We start from the raw sequence: 19,903 nt of genomic DNA, 5'->3' as shown, positions 1-19,903 counted from the left end.
TTTTTAACCCACATGTCAACCCTGACCTGCTCAACTCTTTTAATAAGGTTGATATATTATAATCAACCATATTGGTCGTCCTAAGTCCACACCCACATCATGTGCAATAGTACCAATTTTATCATTAGCAGAAGTAAGCACAGTGGGGATGTGTTTCTCACCATAGGCATCATTGCCAGTAGTCCTTTCTTTTGCGAAGTATTCAATCTTCTGATCTTCTCTGTCCCTCAACCTGCCATTTTCTTTTGATGCAAAGAGAAGGCAGTGATACGCCGCCATAACCTGAGTGTCCTCTACAAGGTTCTCGTCCCAGAACACATCCTTGTTTAACAGTGCACCCCAGAATACTTACGAGATGTGGTCGATCTGATCAAGATTAGTCGGGGTGGGGGAGGTTGTCACCATGCCCATCAGACCATGATCATGAGTGCAAGTACCGACTGCTAGCAAACAGACGTGCGTACGCACCAAACAACAGTAACAAAATGCATTGAACAAAAACAAAATCATGCAGCGTTCCAAAATGGCGCAGGGCTGCACACAGTAGTGCATTTATTACTGTTCAGACAGACTGGGGATGCAAATGTGGAACCTAAAGGGTACCCTCCGATCCTTTTTGGTTCAATCAAATGAACTAACTTTTCAGAATTCAAGTTAGTTCATTTAGTTGAACTATAAGTAGGGTCGAAGGATACCCTGGAGGTTCCAAATCTGCATCCCTCAGAAAGACGAAGATGAATGAGAAAGCAAAGATAACAAGGCTAGCTGCCATATTATGGCTTCGAATTAGATGTTTTCTTGCTCGGATTCATGAAGTTGATGCACTCCACGTCCTGTCCCACACTCCCACAAGGCGTCCCTTTGTGCCGCACGTCCACTACGCCTCCTTTTTCCGGGTCGAATCGGCACCGGTAGAAGCTGCACAAACCACAGCCGCAAAATGTCAGGCGAAAAGTGTCACAAATAAGCTCGACTGGAACAGTGCACTTCAGTTCAGAGCAAATAAACTCAAATGAGCAACGGCAAATTCAAGTACAGTCGTATATATTTGACCAACCGTCCATTAATGCCGAGGATGAGAAGGGTGTTTGGCTGACTGCCGAACGCGACCAAGTACTTGGTGCCTTCAGGGACGCGGATCTGAGTCGACGACCATTCTGAACTGAAATAGCCCGGCAAGAATCCTGCAGGATTTGGATGTCAAATCAAGATGAACTTTGTGCTTGGAGACCTGAACTCACACGTGTGAGTTATGAGTCTATGAGTATATTACCTCCAGCGAACGACAACGACGACCTCTTGTTGGCTGTAGCTACTGCTGGAGACGACGGCGCCGGGGCTGCTTGGAGACCGCCGGGACTGTTGCTGTCCTCCGGTGTCAGGCTTGGCAAATCGATATTGACGCTGAACACGTGCACGGTTGCCTTGTCGCTGCTGACCGCCAACCATTTTGAATCCGGAGAGAAGGCGATGCAGTGGATGTCTGCTCCGTCTCTGCCTCTCCTCAGCTAACAGGGACACGGACATGAAAATAACAGTTATTTACCCATTTAGCCCGTACCCTAAACAAGAAGCAATGTGTGTACTGAACACATCTTGTTTTTGCATTTTCTCGAAACATATGCGTGAAGAACTCAATGTGCACAAATGCTAGAACTTAAATTCACAACAGGAAGTCTTCTTCTTTTAAACATGGACAAATCTGCTTGGAACAACTAAGAATGAATTCTACGGATTAAAGTCAACCCGAGCTGGTGTTTCACAATCTCTCTCGCCTGTCTCCACTGGTAATTTCTTGCTAATCTATTCAAGAATATGTGTTTGTTTCGTGGTTTTTCTCTGTTACAACTGATTGAGAAAACATTCTCATTCTCCCATCTACTCCCTCCGTTCGGAATTACTCGTCCAAGAAATAAATGTATCTAGATGTATTTTAGTTGTAGATACATCCATTTTTATGACAAGTAATTCCGAACGGAGGGAGTAGCTTTTTAATTGTCTCTTGTGCTCATCTAGCCATCTACTCCCTCCGTTCCAAAATAGATGACCCAACTTCGTACTAACTTTAGTACAAAGTTGAGTCATCTATTTTGGAACGGAGGGAGTAGGTATTAGTTATGGCACAGTGTGTGCCTAGTTTATTGCATCTATGAGGTCTTCAACCGGAAGAGACCTGCAAAAGTATCATGCTGTTTTCCCTTGCTCTTTTGTATCCTCATTTGGCCGTTCCCTCATTTGTTTTGTATTACCAATGATGGGTTACTCTGGGAGTGAAAGAAACTTTTAGCATTGATAACATGTATACATTGCTTAACCTAACCTGCTAAATATTCCCACGGTCTCTGTTCATTGTGCTTATCCCACATAATTAGCATAGAGTAAGGGATAGGTTTGATATAGCTGGATAAGTTAGCAGTTGACCACTTGGTATGCTACTTGCGTGACCTCACATCATTTTTATTTTTTTGATGAAAATGCAAAAGCAATCCCATATATGCTTAGTCTATGTGCCAGATCAAGGTGAGAGTAAGTGCAACATTATAAGCCTGCTAGCAAGCAAGGCCTGGCCTGACCTGGTCGAAACAATGTTTGTCTTAGCTGATCCAGGTTGGCCGGCCTTACCAGGTGCCCAACTCCAGACAGGTCTGGCAAAGACTGCCGGGTGCCAGGTTGCTGTTACTGTACTGCACTAAACTGTAGATAGTTGCAGAGAACGATTAACAAACCTGCAGTTGGTTGCAGAAAATTGTTATCAAATCTAGTTGGTTGCAGAGAATAATTATCAAATCTAGTAAAATATTGCTGTCACAACTATCAGAAGAATCTTGCCGTAAGTTTATATGTCAAAAACTAGCATAATGTAAGTGCTTTTATGAAGCCACCACAATTTAAATGCACCCTCCAAAATAGGCAATGCTTTTAATTGTTAGCCTAACAAATGCTCTACCTTAGCGAAGTAGGTAACAAACATAATTGGGTCATTCTCACCCTTGTTGCATGATGTTCTGCAGTCGAATTTACATTGTTCCTGTGAGCTACTTCTCTTTGCAATAATGTCTTGGAGAGTTGATTTCGTTTTTGGTGGGATTGCCATAGCAATGGCTAAAAATTTGTACTTGGCTGAAATTTGTATTTTTTCAGGCATCATCCTTGAAGAGGCTGGTAGGGGGACTACAAGGGCGGAAGCCTTCAAAGTCCAATGGCATAGCGAAACTCTTCGGAAATAAATTATATACTCCTTTTCCAAAGGTAAGTTTACACCATTTTAGTCTCCAAAAGTAGTATTATGTTATTCCTAGTGTTGATTGCGCTCTCCTGCTGATCTGAAAACGTACTAACTACAAGCCCTCCTAGTTTGGACGATGCTGTTATCTTTACAGCTGTGTGATATCTCCTTTTATGTTCAGGATGATGAGCAACTGAGAGTTTTCAATAACCAGCGGAGGACAAAAAAATAATCGTTTCAAGGCATAACCTTGTAGAGTTGCACAAGGTACTGGAAGAGCTATTTGAGCTATAATCAGTAGATTTAGTCAATTGCTTTTCATTTCCATTACTTGACCAGTTGACCTACATGTCATCTTGCGTTTGTGCCATGTGTTATACCCTCCTTATAATCATTCTATTTTCTTCTATCCTTGGAAAGATAGGACAGCTTTGTGTATGCACGATTTCTTCTTCTTATTTATTTGTTCTTATTTCAATTTTCCTTTCAACAAAATTTGACAAAACATAATCTGATATCGTAAAAAAAAAGACATAATTTGATAGGCATCGTTGACTACCGGCGATCTTAGATCTACGCGCCGCCACTTACCTCTTGGAGCAACGCACCGTCGGTGGCGCTGAAGATGCGCACGAGGGTGCCCCTGACGCTAGCTGTGGCCACGAGCCGGCCGTCGCAAGACATGGCAATGGACGCAAGGCGGGAAGAGTGTGCACGTATGGCCACCACGGGCGCCGCGACCTCCCCCTCGTCCAACCACCGCTCGACGTGCACCTCACCATCCCTGGCGCCGGGGCACACGAACGCGAAGGACGCGCCTGACGACACGGCGCAGAGGCCAAGGGGATTGCCCCCGGTCACCACTGAGTGCAGCAACCAAAGCTCTTTGTCCTCGGTGTCCTTGGTCCTGCAGCCGAGCACCTCCAGCCGGTCAACGAGCACGACGACGGTCTTCGCGCCGTGGACGCGCACTGCCCGCACGTCATCTTCGCCTCCGGTGTATGTCTTCTCCCCCTCGAAGTACCGCCAGTGGTAGTTCATGTATCCCGGCTTCCAACGCCGGATGAAGAACTTGGTGCTGTTGACGCGGCTCACGGTGGCGCATGCTGATTCCTTGAGGCTAAGCATATCGCCGGCCGCTGCGGCGACGGTCTTTCTGGCATCTTTTTCTTGGTAGAGGCCACGCAGGCTGAAGGTGTCGCATGAAAGCCAATGCACGCTGGAGGTGCCGGCAACGACGAAGCAGGACGCGTCGCTGCTGAAGGAGAGGTGGACAATAGGGGACGGCAGCGGAGGAGCAGGCCTCCTCCTCTCGGCAGGTGGGTCTGTCGACGCCATGGGAACAAGGATATGCGATTGTCTTCTCCAGATTCGATTAGAAGCAGCGGGTATCTCCTGAAATTTGGTACCAAAGGGAGAACTAGAGATAGATTTTGTTTTCGGAGAACTTGAGAAAGATTTTTTTCCCATTAAATGAGGAGTCCTTATAACACCCCGCCCCGCCTCCGCAGCCCCTCAATTCACGCTAATCAAATCTAACCAACTCGCAGAAAAAGGAAATTGAACCTCGCACCGCCCCAGACGAAGCTCAGCAGCACCGTCGCCTCCCTGCATGGCGACCTCGATCCCTGCATCGTATAGTCGCCGCCCTGCACCGCATCAACGCCTCCCTGCCGGGCTCCCTCGCCGCCCTGCACCACACCGTCGAGTGGGCGGCCGCTCCTTCTTCACCTACAATAAAATATTCACAGATCGGCCAGGCTACAACAAGACAATTATGCAGTAATCTGCCTGAGTTTTGAAGCAGCAGGCAGCCCCATCAGATCGGCCAGGTATGCTTTCCACGGCCAATGGAAACCCACCTAACGAGATAAAACCTCACCTTTTTTCTAGTATCTTTCGCCATGAGCTGGGTGCGTGCACACCAGTGACCAGTCATGGTTATCAGTCTCAGTCTCAGTCTCAGTGCACACCAGTCCTTCTGCCTGTGTTTCAGTTTGTGTATGCAATTGCACCTGCATAGCAAAAATGGCTTCAAAAAAAGATTCAATAAGGTTGCACATCACCATATAATATAAAAGATTGTCCATTTTTCATGCCAATCCACATTAATCCAGCAATTATAGACAATGGGGTTCTGTAAATATAAGTTGCATTAGCATGATTTTTCACAGGCTTGGCAGTACAAAATCGTTACTGCATACAAATACTATTTCCATTTAGTACAGAATAGCATGCTGCACCAGCAGCAGAAATAGTACATCACACCTCCATATATTTAATTACATCATTCCAATTGAGAAGACACGCATACTGGGGGAAAATATGAGATGCTGAAGGTATTGAACTGAGAGTTCGGTGTCCTTGGTGTCAACAATTTGTGCCAAAGAATCTCAAACTGTACTGCTCTATTTAATTACATCATTCCAATTGAGAAGACACGCATGCTGGGGGAAAATATGAGATGCTGAAGGTATTGAACTGAGAGTTCGGTGTCCTTGGTGTCAACAATTTGTGCCAAAGAATCTCAAACTGTACTGCTCTATTCCATTGATAACTACTCCCCCTGTCCCATAATATAAGACGTTTTTGCAAGCTAACATAGCTTGCAAAAACATCTTATATTGTGAGATGGAGGGAGTACTCCCTCCGTAAACTAATATAAGGCGTTTAGATCACTAATATAAGGCTTTGTTGACCACCCCACATTGTGAAGTTAGCTTCAGCAACAAGTCGCTTAGATTACCTATATCGATGCTTTAAAAGCAAATCCAGCATAACTAGACGCCTATGGCCCTTTCACCTAGCTGAGGTGAATTTCTACTTAAGAGTGGCAAAGCCATTGTCAGTTGGTTTACATTGGACATATGCACTAAACTAATAAGAGAGAAAAAAATACATTTCTATGCCTAATGTTTGTGAGATGAGTAAGTTCACAACATCAAAACTACTGATGCTAGCACTGTGAAGTGGCATAGATAGTTCCAGCATGTCCTAGACGACTAAGACAAAAATCATTGGAAATAGCCTGTTATAAAGAGCAAGATATCACCAATCTGAAGCACCCAGCATGCATTCCAACATATACATTTGGCCTGTAAGTACTTAGTACCCCAACACAAGATTTCCTTGTGATCGCCTTGGAACTGCAACGAGCCAACATTAACCATCAGAAACCTATCAACATTAATCACCAATGCTGGATGCAACAAGAAATTCCGACAGGCTTGCATAGATACAACTCGAGCTTCTGTATTTCAAGATTTAGTTTCAGCAGTCCATAAAGAATACAAATATATGGACAACCGAGTTATTCCTGTTCCATGTTCTATTCAGGAACATCTGAAGAGCAAATGTGTGTGCACTTGATTATTCATCTACTCATAAGTATTTAACAGATAGTCAGGTTGGTCACCACGAGGCAGAATACATTTCAATACCTGCTACAATTGATCTACTCCCAGATAGTAACATTTTACTTGGTTGACATCCACTCAAATCAATATCCAGATTTTATTCTGAAGGAGGCCGCACTATCTCTTTGATTGTAGTTAGAACTAAGAGGTACACATATTTAGAGTTCATGTTGCACAATCAGACCACCCTATCTCTTTTATTGTGACAAATCATATCCTGGATTGGCATTGCATGGCCCTAAAGTAGGATACCAAATTGATTTGGGGGGGGGGGGGGGGGTTGATTCCAAAACTGACATGACATGAGGATCCATGGGCGACGCCGTACGTAGGCTGAGCTGAGGCACCGTAGATAGCGCTTATACGGGAACCCCAGGAATAACTGCATCAGACGGGATCGAAGCCCCCTTTCAACCGGCTGCGCGAGGATGGCCAGCCCCTCACGCTCTCGCTCTTTAACTTTCTCCGTGGCCACACCAACCTCCACCGCTCCCGCCCCGCGCTCGCCATGGAGCCGCTCAGCGCCGCAATCGTCGCCGCCTCCCCGAGGCCGACCACCACAACCCGCCGCCACGGCCACGGTGGCCCGTGGCCCGCTATCTTGCTCCACGCCTTCATACTCAGAGCTGGGCGCGGGGATGCCAGACGGCGTGTCTCACCGCGGGTGAGGCCAGGCGGGTCAGGGCGTCGCCGCCGGTGAGTCCCGCGCCTCCGCGTCCGCCTCAGACGGCGCCTAAGGCTGGCTCGCCCGCGAGCATGACGAGCTGGAGCGCCTCCTCGTGCACTTCGGCGACCGGATTCGACGGGACGGGCCGGGGAAGAGCAGGGCGTGTGAGTCCTCGCGCTGAAGGTAGGGATGAAGAGGAGGGACAAGGTCGAGAGAGGGCGTTGGCGAGTACGGAATGGGTAACGGCTGGGAGACAACTCGCGGGGCGGTGGTGGTGACGGGGTTGAGACCGTGAGAGTGAGTGTGGAGCTCTGGGCGTTATCCTCCATTTTTCTTTTTCCAGTGTGTCTTTTTTTAAGGATTATTAGAGCGTGTCCTGTTTAGCTGTGAGTCGTGCGATTTTTCTTGTAGATAGGGCAGGGGTTAAAAAGAAATGTTCAATCTTGATAATTTAATGATTTTAATTTTTGGCGATACGCATTCAGTGGGAGGAGACGTTCCCGTCGACGACGAGGTGACTACAGTGACTTCGTAAATTTCAAGATGATATGCCGATTCAGTCTTTCGGAGATGCTCATCGGGGTAGGGTGTGGGTGTGTGCGTTCATAGTGGTGAGTGTATGCGTGTGTATATGAACGCTTGTGTCTGTACTGATGTTCAATCCTGATAATTTAATGATTTCAATTTTTTATAGAACTATTGATATAAATTGATATTTTTTTAATATATTCAAATTCTGTAATCGTGCAGTTCATCTTGCAGTATGTGGATGTTAAATTTTATGGAGTACTTTATGGGAATTTTTTACCCGATACTTCTAAACATGTACTCCTCCCGTCCCAATAAGTGACTCAATTTTGTACTAACTTTGTACTAAAGCTAGTACAAAGTTGAGTCACTTATTTTGGGACGGAGGGAGTATATTTTGTATGTATCTTGATAATTATTATGGTGTATCGTTATTTGAAAAGTAACTAGGTATACATGTTGCACATGATTTGTTTTTATAACATTGTTGTATAAATGCATATGTAGGATGACATTGAACCGAGGAGGCGATTTTTGATACATATTTTGAAGTATGCATGAAGTTAAGCTCTAACCAGCAATGGAACAAAGACCTAAGCATTATAGACCGCGTAATTAGATTGATCTTTAAGAAAGAACCATCAAAGAATTAATTGTAGAGGATGTTGCTTAGTTACTGTTTCTTGAGTATTTTTATAACTAATTGTAATACATTTATGTGATCGTGAATTTTATGTGAAGACGTGTGTTACACGTGCTCACATCGTTGCACATGGGACATATTTAAGTGGCTCGATAAAAGAAACTCGCTAAACAATAATTACTAAAATTCAAAATAGATGTTTTTATTGTAGATTATAAGACGTGCACGTTACACATGCACGCTTACTGGTCTTACTAGGACACGTGCCAAGATCATCAGTAACTAATGGAAAAAGTACGTGACATATGCTTGTTTTCTGTTTTGCCAACAAATCGGATTGCGAGCCACGAGATTTAAGACCTGATCTTTCGGCAGATGGGTTGGCCGAATATTTGACACTCTGGGAGATGGCTGCAGACATCGTAACATGGGCTTGGGAGGCTTCAGGTCAGTACTCTGTGCACTCGGCCTACACCAGTCTATTCATGGGCCGGGAGCTTGACTTGGGAGTAACGTTTACATGGCAATCGAGAGCTCCATAGAGATGCAAATTTTTCTGCTGGTTAGGAACAGATGTTGGACATCTGATGGTCTCATCAGTGGATTGCCACACAAGGAGGCATGCCCATTGTGTGACTAGGCCGAGGAGCATAGACCACATGTTGATTGCTTGCCCGTTTGCTAGGGCGATCTGGTTTGAGACCTTGACTGCATGGGGGGCAACCGGATTCAATGCCATCCTCGGAAGATCGCTTGCTTCCTTGGGGCACCTCCCTTCACTCGCTACAAATCTTCGAAGATCTACTAAAATTCGTCACCTTGGTGTTGTGGCAAAATTGGAAACACCGCAACGATGGTGTGTTCGAGAAGGTCATGCCCTCAATGCAAAGTGTAATTAGGAAGGTTTTAGACAAGGGGCTGGAATGGTAAATGGCGAGCAAGTTTATGAGTGATGTGTTGTCGATGTTCCAATGGTTATACGAGAGGATGAACTGTGAGTAGTCACATTTGTAATATGGTGGACAGGTGTTCTCACCCTCTTCTTGTACGATCAAAAGGATAGGTCTAAAGGGGGTATGAATATGCACTAACAAGGCAAAGGGTGCAATTTTTTATTTTCTTGGTACTTAGACAGACTTTAGCACAAGTTAAGTGGCAAGCAATACAATCTACACGTGCATATCTAGAGTATGGGAAGCGGGAAGTAAATAACATGCAAGTGCAAGAAAGAAAATGGGTGGAGTTTTGAGAAGATCAAACGCAACGAAGACACGGTGATTTTTCTCATGGTTCCGATAGGTGGTGCTATCGTACACTCATGTTGATGGAGACTTCAACCCATAGAGGATAAAGGTTGCGCGAGTCCATGGAGGGCTCCACCCACAAGGAGTCCATGAAGAAGCAACCTTGTCTATGCCATCATGGCTTACACCCACGAAGGACTAGCGTCACTCGGTTAGATCTTCACGAAGTAGACGATCTCCTTGCCTGTACAAACTCATTTATTCAACTCCATATCTTGGAGGCTCCCAAGTGACACCTAACCAATCTAGGAGACACCGCTCTCCAAAAGGTAATAGATGTTGTTGTTGTTGTTTTGAGTGGTGACTGTAGGGAAAGCCCCCCACATCATTTAAACTTTATTACCAAGAAAAAGTATACAATATACAAAGATTACAAGAGGTAATCAGAAAAAAGAAAACTAAATACTAAAGATCTAGAGATACAAAACCTCATGGAGGTAGAAAGGAAATCCACTTAAGAAGCTCTTCCTTGTACCTAGCCTTAACTCTATGTTGCATTAGCAGAATATCATGAATGAAAGCACCCCTCCACTTGTTGAAGCTCTGCCTCTCATGCCTAAACACCTTTGCATTCCTGATTATCCATATGTTCCAGCAAGCAACAAACACAACTTCAGTGAAGAAAGGCTTTGCAAAGTCCTGTTTGGCTTGCAAAACAATATCAGACATGTCATTCCCAGGTGACCATGTGATTTGCAGATAATTCCATATTCTGACACTGAAGTTGCATTCAAAACAGATGATTCCTGGTCTCTCTAGTCCTCGAGTGACAAAGGAGGCAGTTAGCTCCATCATCCATATGCCAATGCCTTCTGTCCACCATGTCTTTGGTATTTAACCTGTCCATGATTAACATCCAAGCAAACACTTTGATTTTCATTGTGCAAGAAGATTTCCAGATCCATAGAAGGAGAGGGTTAAAGGACATGTTGGAATGCATAATTGAGTAGAACAGCTTGGGCTTGAAAGCATTACATGTCCCCTACCAGAACCAACAGTCCTTAGCCTCCAAATCTCTACTACAAGAGACCATAAGATTTTGCACTGTCAACAAATCCTGGTAAGCTTGTGCAGATAGAGGAAGATGAAACATGTTAACCATATCCTGAGATTGAAAAGCTTCATAGACAGAGATCCAGGGACCTTTCACATATGAGAAAAGCCTAGGGAACCTAATCTGCAAAGGCTCAACTTAGTCACCAAGCTTCCACTTATCAGACCAAGACAGGGCAGTGTTCCCAGAATTAACTTGAACCCAAGTTGTGTTCCTGTAATGGTCCATCAGCTTAAAAATATCCTTCCACCAAAAGGAACCACAACTGTCAGTACCCTGAGGCACTGAAGAATGATAATATGTGTCCCAAATAAGAGATACCCAAGGCAAATCCCTCCTATTTAGGAAATTATGCAAATGCTTGAGCAACAGTGCCATGTTCTGCACCCCCAGGTTCAAAATTCCCAAACCACCTTTGCTCTTGGGCCTACAAATGAGATCCCAAGCAGCCAAGGATGGAGCTGGCTCATCCCTATGCTTTCTCCATAGACACTGTCTCTGAATTCTCTCCAGTTGTTTTAAGATTCCAGCAGGTGCCAGCAAACTACCAAGATAAAAAATTGGCATGGAGGACAAAGCAGAGTTAAGGAACTGAAGTCTCGTTGATGATGAACTCCTTGCTCTTGTGCTTCAAAAGATAGTCTCCTCAACACTCAATCACTCTCTCACATATTTGGGCATTGACAACATCTAGGGCCAATACAAGATCTGTGGCAGCAAGACGCATGAGAAGGACTCACTGGTTCACCTTGCCGAGGCCATCATCGACTGCTACTACAGAGACATGAAGGATTCCTGCAACAAGGACAAGCGTGCCTGGCACTCGGCCTGGATGAAGAAACTTGACAAAGCTCATGTCGTGCACGCGACCAAGGAGGCATACACGAGCTACGAGATGTACAGGCAGATCATTGACATGAGGAAGTGCCTACTTCGCAACAAGAAGTAGATGATTAGATGACCGTTTCTCCTAGTTTAGTATGCATGTAATTGTTTACTTTGGTGAGTGCAAATGTTATGTGTGTAGTCACTTATGTGATTGTATGTTTAATTTGGTTATGCAATCACGTTCTTATAAGTATATATGTTGTTCTTATGTAGACAGAGTGTAGATGTTGTGCGGACAGAGCAAATCACATCGCACACGAACTAAACTAGGGAATCCATCGGAGATGATTGAGGGGGTCCTAGATTTGGGGGGTCCTCGGGTGTCCGGACTAGTCGATATGGGCCGGATTGATGGGCCGTGAAGACAAAGCAGAAGATTATCCTCCGTGTCAGGATAGGACTCCTATGTGTGTAGAACGGCAAGTTTGGTGTCCGGGTGTAATGTTTCCTTCCTCTGCAAGCCGACTCTATACAAACCCTAGGCCCATCCGGTGTGTATATAAACCAGAGGGTTTAGTCCGTAGAGGCCATCAGAATAATCATAGGCTAGACGGCTAGGGTTTAGCCATTACGATCTCGAGGTAGATCAATTCTTGTAACCCCTATACTCATCGAATACAACAGGGCGTAGGGTTTTACCTCCTTTGAAAGGGCTCGAACCTGGGTAAATACTGTGTCCCTATTGTCCCTCGTTACCACCGATCCTTAGACTCACAGCTTGCCCCCCTACCCGAGAACCGCCGGTTTTGACACCGACAATGGTGCTTTCATTGAGAGCTCCATTGTGTAGTCACGAAAAGCGATCTGTGGCTTGCCTTGTCATCAACAACGATATCACTTCTGGAAGGAGCCTAACTTCAGGACAGGTCCTCCAGCTCGGCGGTTTCATCGTGGGTGCCTACATGGCCATCAAGACGACAACGTCCCCCGCGATCGCCAAGCACCACCCCTGCACCAGTCTCGAATACTCCGAAAAGATGGATCTGGCAGACACCTTGACCTTAAACGAGCTGCTAGATCGCATCGCCGCCCTGGGGCTTTCAATGGCCAATGATCGGATCGGGCTTAAACCTGACCAAATGGAAATCAGTCTCCCGCTGATCACTCACCTGGTAGCGGTCGTCGAGGAACGAGCCGAAACCACTTCTTCTCCTGAACTAAAGACAAGCTATGGGCGGACCTCTGAATTCCTTGAACCGGGTACCCTTCCTTTGGGTGGACTCGGCGCCCCCTAAACTCAGCGTCGAACATTGAGTCCGGGGAGCACTTGGATCTTCCTGGACCTGAACTGGTGACCTCGGAGACTTTACAAACTCCGGATACAATCCTGGGTCGGGATTCGAGTTTTAACCCACCCACCCACCACAATCAATACTCTCCAAGTAGTTCAGGCCCTCCAGACATATATGACCTGATGTATGTACGACAGCAACCTTAGGAGATGGTCCACCACTTTTGGGCCAGGTTCCTGCTTGCCAAAAACAAGATTAAAGATTGCTGCGATGACGATGCAGTTTTGGTCTTTCATCGCAATTGTACCGACGAGGGAATTTTGAATGCCCTCAATCACCATCGCATATAGAGTTTCACAGAATTATCGCACTTAGTACGGAAGTACTGCGCAATGGGAAGCACATGGAAGGCCCAGAAAACCCAGTTGGAACCTGCTGCCTTCAAGCAATGTACTGCCCGGGAAAAATGGATACACCCTCACGAGGCATCCGACCATAAGCCCGTCGGCAAGAAAAACAAACCCTTTGCGGGATACAGGTCCGTTCTTGACGAACTCCTCGACAAGCCCTGTCCGATACATGCGACACCAAGCACAGACTCAACTCACATCCTTTGAGCATGTTGGGTACTCCGGCAGGTAGCTAAAAGTGGGGAGGCCATCCTCACTAATGACCCACAAGTGTAGGGGATCTATCGTAGTCCTTTCGATAAGTAAGAGTGTCGAACCCAACGAGGAGCAGAAGGAAATGATAAGCGGTTTTCAGTAAGGTTTTCTCTGCAAGCACTGAAATTGTAGGTAATAGAGTTTTGTGATAAGATAAATTGTAACGAGTAACAAGTAAATAAAGTGCAACAAGGTGGCCCAATCCTTTTGTAGCAAAGGATAAGCCTGGACAATTTCTTATAATGAGAAAAGGGCTCCCGAGGACACATGGGAATTATCGTCAAGCTAGTTTTCATCACGCTCATATGATTCGTGTTTGGTACTTTGATAATTTGATATGTGGGTGGACCGGTGCTTGAGTACTGCCCTTACTTGGACAAGCATCCCACTTATGATTAACCCCTATTCCAAGCATCCGCAACTACAAAAGAAGTATTAAGGTAAACCTAACCACATCATTAAACATATGGATCCAAATCAGCCCCTAACGAAGCAACGCATAAACTAGGGTTTAAGCTTCTGTCACTCTAGCAACCCATCATCTACTTATTACTTCCCCATGCCTTCCTCTAGGCCCAAATAATGGTGAAGTGTCATGTAGTCGACGTTCACATAACACCACTAGAGGAAAGACAACATACATCTCATCAAAATATCGAACGAATACCAAATTCACATGACTACTAATAGCAAGACTTCACCCATGTCCTCAGGAACAAACGTAACTACTCACAAAGCATATTCATATTCATAATTAGAGGAGTAATAATATGCATTAAGGATCTGAACATATGATCTTCCACCAAGTAAACCAATTAGCATCAACTACAAGGAGTAATCAACACTACTAGCAACCCACATGTACCAATTTGTGGTTTGGATACAAGATTGGATACAAGAGATGAAGTAGGGTTTTGAGAGGAGATGGTGCTGGTGAAGATGTTGATGGAGATTGACCCCCTCCCAATGAAAGGATCGTTGGTGATGAAGATGGTGATGATTTCCCCCTCCCGGAGGGAAGTGTCCCCGGCAGAACAGCTCCGCCGGAGCCCTAGATTGGTTTCGCCTCGTGGCGGCGGAGTTTTTCCCCGTAAGCTTGCCCACAATTTTTTCCAGGGTAAAAGCCTTCATATAGCAGAAGATGGACACCGGGGGGCCACCAGGGGGCCCAGGAGATAGGGGGAGCGCCCCACCCTCCTGGCCAGGGTGTGGGCCCCTTGATGTATTTCTTCCGCTCAATAATTCTTATTAATTCCAAAAATAGGATTCGTGGAGTTTCAGGATTTTTGGAGTAGTGCAGAATAGGTTTCCAATGTTTGCTCCTTTTCCAGCCAGAATTCCAGCTGCCGGCATTCCCCCTCTTCATGGTAAACCTTGTAAAATAAGAGAGAATAGCCATAAGTATTGAGATATAATGTGTAATAACAGCCATAATGCAATAAATATTGATATAAAAGCATGATGCAAAATGGACGTATCACTCACCACCGTCACTCCAGAGAAACACTCTCCGGAAGATGACAATTTTAACGTCCTTACGATCTTCGAGACTTTTCCTTCAAGTAATCGGCATAAGAGGGCACTTCGCGAACTCGCCAAAGTCCACCAAGTAACTGCAGTGAGCCCATGGAGCGATGCGTCAATAACCTTAACCGCTAACGACGAACCAAGGGCCCGATCAGTCCGAGCACCCGCCGCCTTAGTATTAAACCCCATTGTGGATGACTTTTGACTTACCAAAGTGCTCATGGATGGCGGCAGTGGGCTTAACCTCATTTACAAAGACACGCTCGACAAAATGCAGGTCGATAGAACACGCATCGAGCAAAGCAATACAACCTTTCGAGGCATCATCCCTAGTTGAGAAGCATGATGTTCGGGGAGAATTAAGCTTGATGTAGTATTCAACATGCCTGAAAATTACAGGTCAGAACAGTTGCTCTTTCACATTGTTCCCTTCAATAGCAGATATCAGGCCCTTCTAGGGCAGGACACTTTCTCACGCTTCCAAGCCGTTCCCTATTATGGGTACATGGAGCTTAAAATGCCAGTTCCCAATGGAATAATCATAGTTACGAGTGATCCGGATAAAGCACTCCGTGCCGAAAAAAAACCCGCATCCTTGGCCCTCGAGGCACTATCTGAATCCTTTGCGGCCGAAGAACTAACCCTACGATCCACGATGGACAAGGATGATCTGATTCTCGACAAGAGACCTAAGTCCACCTCTTTCAAGCTAGCAGATGAAATAGTTAAATTTCAAGTTCACCTGACGGATCCTAATACAATGTCCATCGGAGCACAGCTGGACCCGATGGTAGACGCCGCCTTACGCGCATTCCTACATGAAAACTAGGACATCTTTGCCTGGCACCCTTCGGACATGCCTGGAATCCCACACAGATTAGGCGAACACATCCTCAACATAATCAAAGGGTTCAAACCAGTCAAGCAATCATTGCGGCGATTTTCCAAACCCAAACGAAAAGCTATGGGGGAGGAGCTAGCCAAACTACTTAAAGCCGGGTTCTTCATAGAAATCAAACACCCAGATTGGCTAGCCAACTTGGTCATGGTAATGAAGAAAGATAAATCCTAGTGCCTTTGCGTCGACTTCAAAGACCTCAATAAGGCTTGCCCTAAAGATCCTTGTCATTGCCCTGCATTGACCATGTCATTGATGCGATCGCGGGACATGACTCACTGTGTTTCCTCGATGCTTACTACGGATATCATCAGATTAAAATTAAGGAGTCCGATGTGACGCCCCGAGACCGACGCTGCAGAAGACTTCTAGCTACTCTAAGATTCGTCGTGTGCATCATTTGCATTGCATCATGTCATCATGCCATTATGTCATTTAATTATAAATACTCACCTAAATAAAATTGTATGGATCTACGGTCCATTTAAATCGAGGGATGATCACAATGGTGATTTCTCTTTATAACATATCCTCCCAATATAAGGGAGCTATAACAAAATATTCCATTTATTTGGAAGCCACCGCAACAAACTTGCATTATAAATCCCTCTCGTTTCTAAACTATTTTGCATCCATGATTTTTTTATCTGTGTGGCCCATCTTCTTCTCTCTCCCTACCCTTCCTACAGCCCAGCCGCAACTTGCGACCAGGCCACCCAATCAGCCCACCAAGGCCCAGCCTCTGGACTCCTCTTAACCCTAGCCCAATTGAACCCCCCTCTTGCTCCCTTGCTCGATCCCTCCAGCGCCGCCAGGAGCCCGATCCCCATCTCCCTCCACTTGATGTCCTTCTCTCCCTCTCGATCTCCCACGCACGCTGCCACCACAGGAGGGCCACCCTGCGCGCGACCCTGCCGCCTTTCTGCCCGTCCCCGCGCCCGTTCGCCTCCTCCTTCAACCATGCCAGCCACCAGAGCCGTTGCCGGCTACCGCCCGATCGCCGCCGTGCTCGTCCCCTGGCGCCGCTTCTACAGCGCCTCGGTCGATCTCCTCCCTCGCGCAAGCCACTCAAGCCCCGCCTGCCTCGTTGTTCGACGCATCGGCTGGAGAGTCTCTTCGACATCTAGCTATCCCGCGCGCCGATCTCGACCTCCTCATCGCGCCGTCGACCCTCACCCCAGCCACCGTCGGCTTCTTCTCTGCTCGAGGAGCTCTACCAGCCGTGCACGAACACGTAGACCTCCCCTGCCTCTTCTGCGTCGTTGTTGGAACCGAGGCATGCGCCTCCCCACTGGTTCCCACGTCGCCTTCCCGACGCCCTGCACCGCTCCACCTCGCCTCCAACTCCGGTCCTGGCTCCGCCCCGCTCGCAGCTATAGCTGGAGGACCCTGACCTCCTCTCCATCTTTGTCTTGTGCCGCCTCTGCCTCACCTTGTTGCTGCTGCCGCATTCCTCTACGCTAGCCCTGATCAAGGTTGTTACCGTGAGCAGCCAAAGATGTCTCCATGACTTGCTCCTTGTTGCTGCCTTTTTGTGGTTGCCAGACCCAGAACCACAGACGTCTCCGGATCGCCAAGTTTAGGGACGCCAAGTTCCACTACCATCGACCCGAAGAACATGGATTCATCAAGTTCCTCTTCGACACGTGTACCACTACCGGCCCCCGAACATCTACGAAACGTGTACCACTACGCCCAAGTTCCACTACAAGATGTACCACTACCGTCGCCAAGAACGAGAGTACCACTACTTCCACACTACGCCCGTTGCGAGAACGTCTACTTCAACTACATCCCATCATACTCGTTTCGTCCGAAAACGCACGCTTCAAAGGTATAACCGCCAAGACAACACCCATGAACGAATGCTTTGTTGTATGAGATGCTCGCGTTTGCACCATGCCCGACTTGTCTTTGCACGTTCCTCCTCGTTTGCCTTTGCCGTCGTCCCGTGGAAACCTGATTACCAGGATCACCCCACCATCCTTGCATGCCTCGCTCTCGCCCACTTCCTTTTGCACCGGTATCTCCGTGAGCTACCGGAACTGATATGTTGCCGTGGCATCATTTTCGGATTCGCTGTCGTGGCACCCTTTTCGTTCCGCCATGGTGACCAAATGCTTCATAACATGCTCATGTCAACATTTTCATAAAAATCGCATAAAACTTGTGCATGTCATCCGCACCATGATAACAACATTTAAATGGTTAAAATTGTTGTTTGCATTAAATTACTAAATGACATGCGGGGATTTACCGGAATTGTTGTTCGTTGTTCCGGCCTCATTTAAACTTGCCTAAATAGTTAGTTTAATAATGCTTCACCTTTTGCCATGTTTAACAACATTTAATATTGTTGAGTAGCTTAAACGAGATTAAACTAAATATGTGATACGTCTCCAACGTATCTATAATTTTTGATTGCTCCATGCTACTTTATCTATTGTTTTGGACTATATTGGGCTTTATTTTCCACTTTTATATTATTATTGGGACTAACCTATTAACCGGAGGCCCAGCCCAGAATTGTTGTTTTTTTGCCTATTTCCGTGTTTCAAAGAAACAGAATATCAAACGGAGTCCAAACGGAATGAAACCTTCGGGAACGTGATTTTCTCACCGAACGTGATCTAGGAGACTTGGACCCTACTCCAAGGAACAAAAGAGGTGGTCACAAGGGTGGGGGGCGCGCCCCCTGGGCGCGCCCCCTACCTCGTGGGCCCCCTGTTGCTCCACCGATGTACTCCTTCCTCCTATATATACCTACATACCCCCGACAGATCAAATACGGAGCCAAAAACCTAATTCCACCGCCGCAACTTTCTGTATCCACGAGATCCCATCTTGGGGCCTGTTCTGGAGCTCTGCCGGAGAGGGCCGTCATCACGGAGGGCTTCTACATCATCATAGCCTCTCTGATGAAGTGTGAGTAGTTTACCTCAGACCTTCGGGTCAATAGTTAGTAGCTAGATGGCTTCTTCTCTCTTTTTGGATCTCAGTACAATGTTCTCCCCCTCTCTTGTGGAGATCTATTCGATGTAATCTTCTTTTTGCGGTGTGTTTGTTGAGACCGATGAATTGTGGGTTTATAATCCAGCTTATCTATGAATAATATTTGAATCTTCTCTGAATTCTTTTATGTATGATTGAGTTATCTTTGCAAGTTTCTTCGAATTATCCATTTGGTTTGGCCAACTAGATTGGTAGTTCTTGCAATGGGAGAAGTGCTTAGCTTTGGGTTCGATCTTGCGGTGTCCTTACCTAGTGACAGAAAGGGTTGCAAGGCACGTATTGTACTATTGCCATCGAGGATAACAAGATGGGGTTTTTATCATATTGCATGAAGTTATCCCTCTACATCATGTCATCTTGCTTAAGGCGTTACTCTGTTTTTAACTTAATACTCTAGATGCATGTTGGATAGTGGTCGATGAGTGGAGTAATAGTAGTAGATGCAGAATCGTTTCGGTTTACTTGTCTCGGACGTGATGCCTATATACATGATCATACCTAGATATACTCATAACTATGCTCAATTCTCAATTGCTCAACAGTAATTTGTTCACCCACCGTAGAATACTTATGCTCTTGAGAGAAGCCACTAGTGAAACCTATGCCCCCTGGGTCTATTTTCATCATATCAATCTCCATTACTTTAATACTTGCTTTGTTTTTACTTTGCCTTTTATTTTTCACTTTGCATCTCTATATCAAAAATACCAAAAATATTATTTATCATATTTATCAGATCTCACCCTCGTAAGTGACCGTGAAGGGATTGACAACCCCTAATCGCATTGGTTGCGAGTAGCTATCGTTTTGTGTAGGTACGAGGGACTTGGGCGTAGCCTCCTA

At 45.9% G+C, this 19,903-nt stretch overlaps 1 protein-coding gene across 4 annotated transcripts; it reads right to left on the bottom strand.

Moving 5' to 3' along the window:
• Nucleotides 1-356: 356 nt before the first annotated feature.
• On the bottom strand, nucleotides 357-7,620 carry LOC123092300 (autophagy-related protein 18a). 4 transcript variants are annotated; one of them, XM_044514032.1, is made up of 8 exons: nucleotides 6,940-7,620; nucleotides 6,279-6,372; nucleotides 5,109-5,241; nucleotides 4,793-4,957; nucleotides 3,818-4,621; nucleotides 1,274-1,508; nucleotides 1,058-1,184; nucleotides 357-918 (listed from the first exon to the last, which is right to left on the bottom strand). In XM_044514032.1, the coding sequence occupies exons 4-8, from the start codon at nucleotides 4,838-4,840 to the stop codon at nucleotides 774-776; spliced, it is 1,359 nt and encodes a 452-aa protein (XP_044369967.1). In that variant the 5' UTR covers nucleotides 4,841-4,957; nucleotides 5,109-5,241; nucleotides 6,279-6,372; nucleotides 6,940-7,620; the 3' UTR covers nucleotides 357-773. The 4 variants fall into 4 exon arrangements, with proteins under 4 accessions (XP_044369967.1, XP_044369966.1, XP_044369968.1 ...); XM_044514031.1 differs by having other exon boundaries at nucleotides 5,109-6,372; XM_044514033.1 differs by lacking the exon at nucleotides 6,279-6,372.
• Nucleotides 7,621-19,903: the final 12,283 nt, after the last annotated feature.

The sequence above is a fragment of the Triticum aestivum genome, chromosome 4B, assembly GCF_018294505.1.
Source record: "Triticum aestivum cultivar Chinese Spring chromosome 4B, IWGSC CS RefSeq v2.1, whole genome shotgun sequence".
Taxonomy (NCBI): Eukaryota; Viridiplantae; Streptophyta; class Magnoliopsida; order Poales; family Poaceae; genus Triticum; species Triticum aestivum.
This window is presented reverse-complemented; position numbering and strand designations above follow the sequence as displayed.

Bases quoted from the DNA above. Each gene is read 5' to 3' on its own strand.
- LOC123092300 (XM_044514030.1), bottom strand. From the start codon at position 4,696: ATGGGAAAAAAATCTTTCTCAAGTTCTCCGAAAACAAAATCTATCTCT. The intron at 1,185-1,273 runs GTAATATACTCA...CAAATCCTGCAG, and splicing joins GTCGTTGTCGTTCGCTGGAG to GATTCTTGCCGGGCTATTTC. The intron at 919-1,057 runs GTTGGTCAAATA...TGGTTTGTGCAG, and splicing joins ATCCTCGGCATTAATGGACG to CTTCTACCGGTGCCGATTCG.